This window comes from Podarcis erhardii (genome assembly GCF_964252035.2).
Source record: "Podarcis erhardii genome assembly, chromosome: 3".
Taxonomy (NCBI): domain Eukaryota; kingdom Metazoa; phylum Chordata; class Lepidosauria; order Squamata; family Lacertidae; genus Podarcis; species Podarcis erhardii.
The window spans coordinates 69,804,822-69,816,194 of NC_138507.1; the positions used below are offsets into that span (position 1 = coordinate 69,804,822).

The window sequence follows — 11,373 nt, forward strand, 5'->3', positions numbered from 1 at the left end:
AGCATATGCAAAACAAATGAGAGACTTGGCACTGCCTTATATTTTATTGTGGCATTTCTCACTTTTATCTAGTGCTTTGCAGCCCAAAGCAGTAAAAACAATTAAAATAGAGTGCATGCACAGAAACACTTCATTTTTCCTTGATGTCTAGGTAAAAGTTGGATCCAGTAGATTTAATCTGAACTTTGAAAAGCACATAGAACTGAAAGAGAAAGTAGGAAACAGCGTTGCTCTTCCAAATTTGTCCTTTAGCTCTATGTACTTTTAAAGGGAGGAAAAAGTTGCCACGCCTCAACTTATGACTAGGGGGCAGGCTGTGGTGGGGAGCCTTCAGGCTTCATGAGCACTAGGAGAAGACTTCAAGGGCACCATTGTACCCGTGGGCACAATGTTACTATCTTCCAGCATCTTGTCAAGGACTCCACTGCCTCACTGTGACTTAAAGAGAAAATTAGAGTGAATTTATAGCATGCTGCTGGGTGTGGATGATTTAAATAGAACTCTTACCCTTCCAAGGGTCATTTGCTGGGATTGCAAATGGCACACAAGTTGCAATGGACTACATTACCACTGCTATTCTATTTTTTGTCGCTGACCATAGCTTTTCTTTCCCTAACCTTCCATACTTACCACTTTCTAAAACAAGCAACCTAACAATTCACCACCATTATTCAAAGGGAGATTAAGTGTTCCTAAGCCAAGTGGATCTTCTGTTTTAAATTGAAGTACATCTTAAGTTTCACAGGCAGGTGTGTGTGTTATAATAAATTGAAAGATTACATAGAATCTATAAGCTGACTAACTTGCAGCTTACGCAAAACTCAATACAGCTTTGTGTAGGGTCCTTGAGATCTGGTGGTGATGTCCTCTTAACAGACTCACATAGCATGCAATATGTGGTCATGTATAAGAGGGCAGTTTTGATCATCACACCTAGGTTGTGAAATGTCCTGTCCCCCCATATACCATCTTTTTCTGTGTATAAGACTAGGTTTTTTACCTTAAATATAATGTCAAAAATTAGCGGGCGTCTTATACACAGATACATCTCCCATTTCCTTAAATCTGAGTCCCCCCCAAAATAGTTGGTGCCAACCCTGTTGGGTTATAGATACCTTTTGAAGATCCTATTTATTTCCCTAGCCATTTGATTGAGCTAATTTTAGAAGTATTTTCCTCCCTTGTTGATTTTCGTGTTACTTGGATGTTTGCTGTTTATTTTAGATTATATTGTACCCTGCTCAGGGATTTTTAGTGAAGGGCAGGCTAAAAGGCTTCAAATAAGTAAACAAGCTAAAAATTGCTTGTCTTATGGGGGGGGGGGAATAGATGGCATTAAGCGTGAATGTCAGTATCTGTTACTAATTGGCCTGCAGGGCGTTTCGAGGAAGAATTCATCAAAATGAGGATGGAGAGGCTACAGGCATGGATGACCAGGATGTGTCGTCATCCAGTTGTTTCAGAAAGTGAAGTTTTTCAGCAGTTCCTTAGTTTCCGTGATGAAAAGGTATTACATTCAATTGCTTTTAATTGCTTTGAGAGAAATCTGACAGTGCCATTAGATACACATCTCCAAAAGCAGTAGCGAGTAGTCCCTGGTTTAACATTTATTTATTTCATAAAATTTATATACAGCTTGATTGTGAGAAAGGGGATGACACCTATGCACCTTTTGGTGCATAGTTTAAAAGGGGATAAAATGGAATGCTGTTATTTCTAGAAAACCATTTTCTCAAAGGCAGCACCTCGCTTACAAACACTAACATTTTTCAAGCAGCAATTTGGTAAAGTTGTTACCTAACCTTACTTAAGTCTAAAGTACTGGTGGATAGAGAGTGCTAAGCGATATTATATATGTATGACTAAAACAACAAATTAACATGGCTTCCCTTCCGGAAAATGTATGAGTAAGTTTGGGCAAGATATTTTTCCAGGCCAAGTTATAACGCAAAGAGCCCCTTTATGTGCATGGTCAGGGCTTAAGCTGTTGCTGCAGTTATTTGAATCGTTCTTGTTTTATTTATTTCAGAGGATTTTTATACCTCTTGATTGTAATAAAACCTCAAAGCGGTTTACGAAAAGCATAAAACAATAAAATTACCCTCCCCCAAAATTAAAAAACAACTTTTAAAAACAAAATAAATTAAAATAAACAATAAGCTAAAAACCAGAGTAAAACACATGTCATCTGGATAGGCTTGCCTAAACAAAAATATTCTTAGCAGGTGCCGAAAAGAGTACAGTGAAAGAGGCCTACCTTACATCAATAGGCAGGGAATTCCAAAGTGTGGATACTGCCACAATAAATGATTGATTTCTTACAAACGTGAAGCAAGAGTTATGTGGCATCTGTAACAGTGCCAGTTTTGCAGGTCAAAGTGGTCGAGTCGGTATGTATGAAGTTAGGCAATCTCACTAGTAAATGACCTCAGGCTGTTAAAAGTTTCATATATTAATAGGAACACCTTGAACTTGGCCCGACAGTAAATCTGCAACCAGTACAGATCTCTGTGCAGGGGTGTTCTATGCTGGCAGAGTCTCACTCCTCTCGGCAATCATGCTGTGGCATTCTGCACTAACTGTAGCTTTCAGATCAAGCACAAGTGAAGCCTCACATAGAGCACATTGCAGTAATCCAGTGCTGAAGTGACCAATGAATGAGCTACACTCAGCTTTCAAATAGCTACATTAAAAATTCAGTGTGAAACTTCCCCAAGATTAAAAAGATATTTTTGCAGAAAGGAGCTTTCTGAAAAAGAAGCTGAAGAATGATAGATGTTAAGTCACATATGTGGCTGTCTGGATCACGGCTTCTTTCATGCTTGATTATTGTTTTTCATACCAGTTTTGAATTGAGGACTGGGAGGAATCTGAAGATCTATGGCAGGCCCCTGCCCTGCTCAAGAAGCATATGGGAGCAGGCCAAAGTCCCTATGTGACAGATGACTGTTCAAGATGTCACTGCAAGAGTGCGTTGTCTCACATTGCCACACTTGTTCTTTTCCCTAGGAATGGAAAACCGGTAAAAGGAAGGCAGAAAAAGATGAAGTTGTGGGTGTTATGGTCTTTTCTACTATGGAACCAGAAGCACCTGACTTGGATTTGTTAGAAATGTAAGGTGTTGGATTCTTCGTTTTCATGTCTTATTTCAAAATTGCTGTTGCCTGCTTTTTTAAAAAGGTGCACTTGTTTATAAAGCATATTTAATCTAAAATGTAGGACTAAAATGTAGTTTTCACTTTGCAAAAGGGATGTAAACAGTACTGAGGGCATGTGGCCTCCTAGTCAGTATGCAAAAAGAAAAAAAAATCCAGATAAAAAATGTTCACAGTAGAAAATGAGAAAAACCCTGTGTAATTCAGTTCTTCATTATACAGTGAACAGAAATGTGATGCAGTTGGGAAGTTCACTAAAGCCATGGATGATGGAGTTAAGGAGTTGTTGACAGTGGGCCACGAACACTGGAAACGCTGTACAGGACGTAAGTGTTGGAATATATTTAACACAATGAAATCTGTCGTTTCTTGACTATTTTTTTAATGTGTTTTTACAATGTGTAACAGGACTTACTTTGGCAGAAGACTAGAACTACTAGTGTAGTGTTCATGAAATGAATGAATTAATTCCATATAAAATATGCAATCCACAAAAGTGACTGTGCTTGCCTCATAAACACTTGAAAGCTCTGGTTCTGACAGATGTTGCTTTTGGAAGTTGCCCTACAGCTTATGCATTCTTATTTTTTAACCATGCATCCTGTTTTTTTAAGATGTTTGAATAAGTTCTCAAGATTTGGAATGGGTGTGTGTGTGTGTGTGTGTGTGTGTGTGTGTGTGTATTCTGGGTATAAAGAGCTCTTACAGAATGTTTTTTTCTCCTTCACATGATTTTGCAATGAGTATGTGTTTATCTACTGTAGGCAACTTTATTTACAGAATACTTGGCGAACAAAATGAATTTGCAAAGCTAGTAAATGGTTTAGATCTTGGTGTTTTGAAAGCATAAACGAGCTTGCCAGAAAAGATCACAGCAGAATAAGTCTTTCACACAGAGTCATCCAACTTGGTATAGCTGGATTAATGCCAGTTTTCCAAGATCCACCTTTTGAATGAATTTGGAAATGAACTATTGTTCATATTACTGGTATGGTTGTGTAGTGTGACAGTTTGCATACATGATTCATCAGCCATTTGTAGTATGTTTTTTAAAAAGCACAATTTCTCTAGAAAAGCATTTTCTGTGTGAAAGACTCAGACTACTTAACTGATCTGCACCAAGCTGCCATTTGAAAAGTAAATACACTACAGAACTGTTTAATGTAGCGCCATAGACCTTGGACTTCAGAAATGAGTTTCCCATTAGATCTTGAGGTCACAGGGGACACTGCAAGCTTGGGCCAAGCAGCTGAAGCACTTGTATACCCACTGATCAAAGTAAATGAACTAATGGCACCAAGAGGGCAGTGAAAGTACTAGTAATCAAGCCAGTGAACGTGAAATAGAGTGGTACCTCGGGTTACAGACGCTTCAGGTTACAGACTCCGCTAACCCAGAAATAGTACCTTGGGTTAAGAACTTTGCTTCAGGATGAGAACAGAAATTGCGTGGCAGCGGGAGGCCCCATTAGCTAAAGTGGTACCTCAGCTTAAGAACAGTTTCAGATTAAGAACGGACCTCCAGGACAAATTAAGTTCTTAACCCGAGGTACAACTGTAAATGTGGGGAGAGAGGTGGAGAATACAGGGACTATCAGAAAGAACGTTGGCTGGCTGCCATACTGGTGTTTATTTAGGTCAGGGGTCGGCAACCTAAGGTCCATGGGCCAGTAGCGGCCCATGAGGCTTGTCTAACCAGCCCGTGGCGACCCCTGCCGCCCCCCGCTCTTACCCGCACGGTGCGGGGACCAACGTCCGGGTTGATGGTGCCTGTGTGCATGCGCACAGGTGCTGCTCCAACCCAGATTTGCACCGGAAACAGCATGTGCACACATGTGTGGGATGGAGAAGCGCCCGTGTGCATGCACACACGCTGTTTCCGGCGCACTTCCAGGTCAGAGGAGTGCCGGAAATAGCATGTGCGCACGGACGCTCCTCTGACCCGGAAGAGCGCATGGGCGCACACGCTCCAGCCCATCCTCCGACAGATGGAGCGTCGACCGGCCCATCCTCTGATAAGGTTGCCAACCTCATTTAGGTGGTGTTTTGTAGTCAGTTATTTGCTGAGTTGGCTCATGCATAATACTACATGCATGAATCTCAGCAAGCCCAAGCACTGAGCTTATGCACTCATCCCTTCCCCGTGTCTCCTCCTGTTTGTGCCAGGAATGATGGATTAAAGCAAACAAATGGTTTCATAAACAAGCCAGCTTCAAGTAAAGCTGGCTGGTTTAACAAACTATTGCTAGTAAATCAAGATCTCTGATAAATGCATAATGCTAAGTCAAACTTCTTTGAAACAAAGTAATCTCAGCAGAAGTCCTCTGAAGGGAAGTTGTATGAGATCCGTACTGTACTTCACTTGGGCTCATTGGAGCCAGTGGCGTAGCGTGGGGAGTGCAGGGGGGGCCGGCCGCACCGGGCGCAACATCTGGGGGTTAGGGTTAGGGGGCGCAAATCCACGGGTTAGGGGGCGCAAATTACTTGCCTTGCCCCGGGTGCTGACAACCCACGCTACGTCACTGATTGGAGCTCATCTCCGTAACTCTGCATAGCCACTAAACATTAGCACTGCTTTTAAACAAGCTCATTGCATTTCTCTGGCTTTACCAGATTATGTCTTAACGTTAAATCCTTTTTTTTCTTTCAGCATTGCCCAAGGAATACCAGAAAATAGGAAAAGCTTTACAGGGTTTAGCAGTGGTTTTCCATAGCAGTGGTTATCAAGGTATTTCATTCTAGCTCTGTTTTGATTTGTCTTTCAAAGCAACTTCACCTGTTTCTAGTATTTGGGCTGCATTAATTGGATGAGCTCGGAATAAATATTTTGGGTTTTTAATGGACTGAACTTCCTTCAAATGGCAGGTAAGCGGAACATATGAAAAGAGCCCTGCTGGATCAGGCGAAAGACTTACCTAGTCCCACACACTATTCTCTCAGTGCCTATCAAGATGCCTATGAGTCCTTCCCTGTCATGCTCCGATTTATAAGGATTAGATATTGGGGTTAAATACTTGTTTTAAGCAAAGGCATCAATACAAGAAGTACGATTTATTAATATAATCTCTGTTTGGAGAGTTATATTGATAGTGATTTCTTAAAAAATCAAAATATTGTGGTTTACTGTTGTAACCTCCCTTCTAGTAAGACTTTTACACAGGACAGCCTCTCAGACCAACTCAGTCACTGGCTCCCTTCTGATTTTTTGCCAGACATGTATTAACCACACATTGTGTATTTATACTCAGGCCTTTTCCACACACCTGCCTCAGCTTTTGCTTCTCATCCAACTCCTCAACAGCCTTTCCCTAACTGATAGCTAACTCCCAGCTGTCTGGAACATCAGTTAATTGTTGTGACCCAGAGCAATCAGACTAAAATTACCTGATCCAGGCCCTGTATAATGAAATTTTAAAGCAGCTATCTCTCTCCTCTCTCCAATATCAGCTCTGCAGGCTTTGAACTCTGTTGCAGAGGTCACAGAACATGTTTTCATTCCAAACATTTACAGCATTTCTCTGCAACAGTAAACAAAGAATAGGTGAATTAGACTACATGAAAGCCCTGCTGTTTTGCCCCAAAACTTAATGTGCCAAACTAAACCCCAGCCTTGTGTTGATATGTTCAGTGGAAACATTTGAACATGTGTGGCTAGGGAAGGATATGAAAAATATAAAGATTCTATCATTTAATTTTGTCATCTTAGTCCTGATAGTTTGCTAGTTTCAAATTTATAATTACTGGTATAATTAAAGGCAGTTTATTTTTCCTCATGGATTGGTTTATTCTTCACATTTGAAGTAAGTCTTAAGTAAGATTTTTATATTAAGTATTGATTTACTTCCACAAATACTTATAAACCTTCTACTATAGAAATCACTGCATGTACCAACAAACACTTATTTTAAAATGTAGATGTTTCTACATGTCCCATTTTTGTTTGTTTCAGCGACTCATTTTGACGTACTTGAAAACCTCTGTGTCGCATTTGTTTTTAGGAGAGTCTGACCTCCATGAAGCAATAACAGAAGCAGGAAAAACATATGAAGAAATTGCCAGTCTTGTGGCAGAACAGGTATGTCATACTACATCCATGGGTGAGTTCAAATGGAGCAGGTGTTTGCTTACATGGTGAGCCACCTTCTTCTGGAGCAGGTTGGGGAGAAGAGAAACAAGAGGTCATGTTGTACAAGTGGGCAAAGCTCATTAGATGGCTGTCTCCCTAGGAATTCATAGCATACTTTGAGTGATTATAAAGGTGCTAAGAATTTAGCAAGAGTTGGTGATTATAAAACACTTTGAGGTTCCCCCCTTACAATCAAGCAGTATATAAATTTTATGAAATAAAATCTACCACCATAGTCATGGTATGCAGAAGCCTGCTTCTGTATCAGTAAATGAATGGGAAATTTGTGTGTAACTGGGAGCTGGGCAGTAACTTGCTAGCTCTATAAAGTGCAGGGGGCAGGGGCTAGATTCAGCCACACCAACACATGATTTGCAGGATATGTGCCTCTTTTAAAAGGGCTTTGGGCAAAACAAAAACCTGAAATCTTATACTCCCTGTTGTATTAAAGCCTATTTGTACAAAGATTGGGTAAAATACAATGATTTATGTTCACTGATTTTATATTTGAATTTGCTATCTTTTTTTTAAGTAACAATTTCTTACATGTATCCATTTGCAATTTGTAGGTGAGCTGCCATTTTTCAGCACTCAAAATTTCATGGTCCCCTCCTCATTGGTAGTCTTCTGATTTTCAGTTTAGATGCGGAGCTTGTATGACCTATTGTTACGGAGTCAATAACTGGATTTCCCCTCTCTTTATCAGCCAAAGCAGGATCTTCATTTTCTAATGGAAACCAATCATGAATACAAAGGATTTCTTGGTTGCTTCCCAGATATCATAGGTGCTCACAAGGTAAGAAGCCTTTTTCACCATGACTTTTAAAGAGGTGGGTGCTACCTATCATAGTGTAAGTTATGCAGACTCTCAGTCTCTTCAGGAAAGGAAAATGGGTCTTGCTACTACCTGCTGAGTTTTGGGATGTGTGTATTTTAGTTGGGTTTTGTATTTGATTGGTTGCTGAAGTGGATGGAAGTATTTTTCCTTCTTGTTCTTAGGGTGAATGGGTGTTTTGCCTGCCCTTTTTTGCATTGTTTGGGGAATTGCTTTACACCTTGGAGGTTTGGCTTTTGATGTTTGCTTTTTTTTTTTTTTTTTTTGGCTGTATGTGTTTTGTCTGCAGGGTGTTTTTGTTGTTGTTGCTGTTTTTTGCAGGGGGGCAGCAGTCCTGAGCACCACCAGTTTTTCTACTGGGAAATGGGTCCCGTATTTTTTGCTCTATAAGACTCACTTTTTCCCTCCTAAAAAGTAAGGGGAAATGTGTGTGCGTCTTATGGAGCGAATGCAGGCTGCACAGCTATCCCAGAAGCCAGAACAGCAAGAGGAATTGCTGCTTTCACTGTGCAGCGATCCCTCTTGCTGTTCTGGCTTCTGAGATTCAGAATATATTTTTTCTTGTTTTCTTCCTCCAAAAACTAGGTGCGTGTTGTGGTCTGGTGTGTCTTATAGAGTGAAAAATACAGTATTTTGTGTTGCCCACAGCAGGTTCTTGGATTTCCAGATGTGCCTGCAGGCCAAGAAAGGTTGGGGGTTCTTGTCCTAGGGTATTTGGAGAAGGGCTATAGCTCAGTGGCAGAGCATCTGCCTTGCAGGCAAAATGACTCCGCTTCAGTCTCCAGGTGGGGCTGAGAAAGATTATCTTCTGAAATACTGGGGAACCACTGCCACTGAGTTTCAATACTACTGAGCTAGATGCTCCAGTGGTCTGACTCATAACAAGGCAGCTTCCTGTGAAGACCAAGATTAGAAAGCCTGCATAGAGTATATTCACTGTATAGTTCTCACACTTGAGGAAACCCCAAATAGTCTCTGTGGTTTATAAGTGTGATGGAAGCTGAGAGTTTCAGTCACTATTTTGAGAGGACTTTCAGGAGCACTTTTCTGTGGAAGAAACTATTAGGGAGCAATGGAAATTGTTCCATCAGTGCAAGCATTTCACCTTGCCAGATGGAACAATCCTCCCTCTCCTCCGCCTGCATATGCTGTTCTAGGGGTTTTCCTGACCACCCAAAGAGCCAGTTGAGAGGTTGGCAAGCTGAGAAAATGCTGTTGAGCTAGCACAAGTCCTTAGTTGAATCTAGCCTTAAGACATTAAATATCCACATAGACAACCTCTAATTTCGGTTGATTATCTGCCCCACAACACCCAGGCATTTTATTCAAAGTCAGGCTGATTACTACAAGTTAGGTGTTAACAGTGTTGTAGCTGTGTTTACCCTTTGTGACTGCCCCCTCCAGGATACATGAAAATGGCTAAGCATCTTTCATGGCTATGCTTTAATGTATTTTAGTAGCTTAAATTTAAACTTAATTTTGAAACTACTGATGGCAGATTCATAGTCATTTGATGATGACCTGAAACTACTGCCCACTGCCTTTCCCAAGCCAGTTTTGCAACAGCGCTGCATGCATAAATAGCAGCACAAAACTAGTGTACATTGCAGCTTGGTTTTATAGTTCCCATAGCATGCCCCATGATGGTGTGAATTGGTTTGGAAGAAGATTAAGTACCGTATTTTTCGCCCCATAGGACGCACTTTTTCCCCTCCAAAAATGAAGGGGGAAAGTGTGTGCGTCCTATGGGGCGAATGCAGGCTTTCGCACCGACCCCTCTCGCTCTCCAGGCTTCAGGAAGCTATCCGCAAGCCTTGCAAGCCCGGCAGGAGCTCCCGCCAGGCGCGCGAGGCTTGGGGTGGCAGCCTGCCGCCCGAAGAACGCGGAGCCCTCCGGAGGGCTCCCCGTGCTTCAGGCGAGTGTCTGCAAGCCTTGCGCGCCCGGCAGGAGCTCCCGCCGGGCGCGCAAGGCTTGGAGCGGCAGCTTGCCGCCCGAAGCACGCGGAGCCCTCCAGAGGGCGCCCCGTGCTTCGGGCGAGTGTCTGCAAGCCTTGCGCGCCCGGCAGAAGCTCCCGCCGGGCGCACGAGGCTTGGGGTGGCAGCCTGTTGCCCGAAGCACAGGGAGCCCTCCGGAGGGCTCCCCGTGCTTCGGGCGAGTGTCTGCAAGCCTTGCGCGCCCAACAGGAGCTCCCGCCAGGCGCACGAGGCTTGGGGCGGCAGCCTGCCACCCAAAGCACGCGGAGACCTCCAGAGGGCTCGCCGTGCTTCGGGCGAGTGTCTGCAAGCCTTGCGCACCCGGCGGGAGGTCCAGCCGGGCGCGCGAGGTTTGGGGCGGCAGCCTGCAGCCCGAAGCACATGGAGCCCTCTGGAGGGTGCCCCGTGCTTCGGGCAGGCGTGTGCAAGGCTTGGGGCAGCAGCCGCGGCTTGGGGGGGGGAATTTTTTTATTCATTCCCCACCCCAAAAAACGAGGTGCGTCCTATGGGCCGGTGCGCCCTATAGGACGAAAAATACGGTATGTGGTGGTTGATCCTAGCATACAACACTCCTCCTTCCAGGTTTTGTAAATTTTTGAGGGAGGGGAGGGAGTCTTAGGAAATAGAATGAATGCAGATACAACACAGGCAAATGAAACTAATTAATTTAATTTGAGATGCTTTTCTGTTGATGCTTTACGTGATGTTTTGTCTTAACAGGGAGCAATAGAAAAAGTGAAGGAAAGTGATAAATTAGTTGCTACCAGCAAAATCACCCCACAGGATAAACAAAACATGCTGAAGCGTGTGAGCACCATGTCATATGCACTACAAGGTAAAATGTACTTTGCATTTAAATGGCATGGTTTCCACTGTTAATTGGGAATGGGGATAGAAGAGGATTGGTGAAAGGGAATTTTAAGAATAATTTTAGTCACATTACAAATATGTGATGTTTATATGGTTTGGGGTGCAGGGAGCGAAGAAGCTTTCTCCACCTGTCTGAATTCATTGGTGTCCCCTCCGTGTCTCTCTGTGTGTAGTCAGAAAGGAATCCCTTTCACTTGCTTTCTGGAACAGTAGCAGTATTCGTCTACTGTATTAAATGAAGTCTTCTGTATGCTTATGTAAGAACAGCAGTGTAAAACAACGTAAGGCAGGCTTCTGTGTTGACCTGCGTATGTTTGCGGAGTGTAATCTGAGGTCACCTTGGGTGAGATAGTCAGTTTTTATTCTTGATTAGTTAAGACAAAATACTTCAGTCTCAATTTTGCCTTTCATTGAC

The 11,373-nt window shown here is 42.7% G+C and overlaps 1 protein-coding gene across 3 annotated transcripts in view; it reads left to right on the forward strand.

Moving 5' to 3' along the window:
• The window catches only part of SNX9 (sorting nexin 9), a 46,237-nt gene extending 34,895 nt beyond the window's left edge, over positions 1-11,342 (forward strand). For 2 of the 3 annotated variants that reach the window (XM_081856285.1, XM_081856284.1), the window contains exons 11-17: positions 1,377-1,507; positions 3,010-3,113; positions 3,378-3,481; positions 5,805-5,882; positions 7,153-7,229; positions 7,987-8,076; positions 10,809-11,342. In XM_081856285.1, the coding sequence (XP_081712411.1) occupies positions 1,377-1,507; positions 3,010-3,113; positions 3,378-3,481; positions 5,805-5,882; positions 7,153-7,229; positions 7,987-8,076; positions 10,809-10,967 (743 nt within the window). In that variant the 3' untranslated portion in view covers positions 10,968-11,342. The remainder of the gene's footprint in view (positions 1-1,376; positions 1,508-3,009; positions 3,114-3,377; positions 3,482-5,804; positions 5,883-7,152; positions 7,230-7,986; positions 8,077-10,808) is intronic. The other variant, XM_081856286.1, reaches the window with a different exon arrangement.
• Positions 11,343-11,373: the final 31 nt, after the last annotated feature.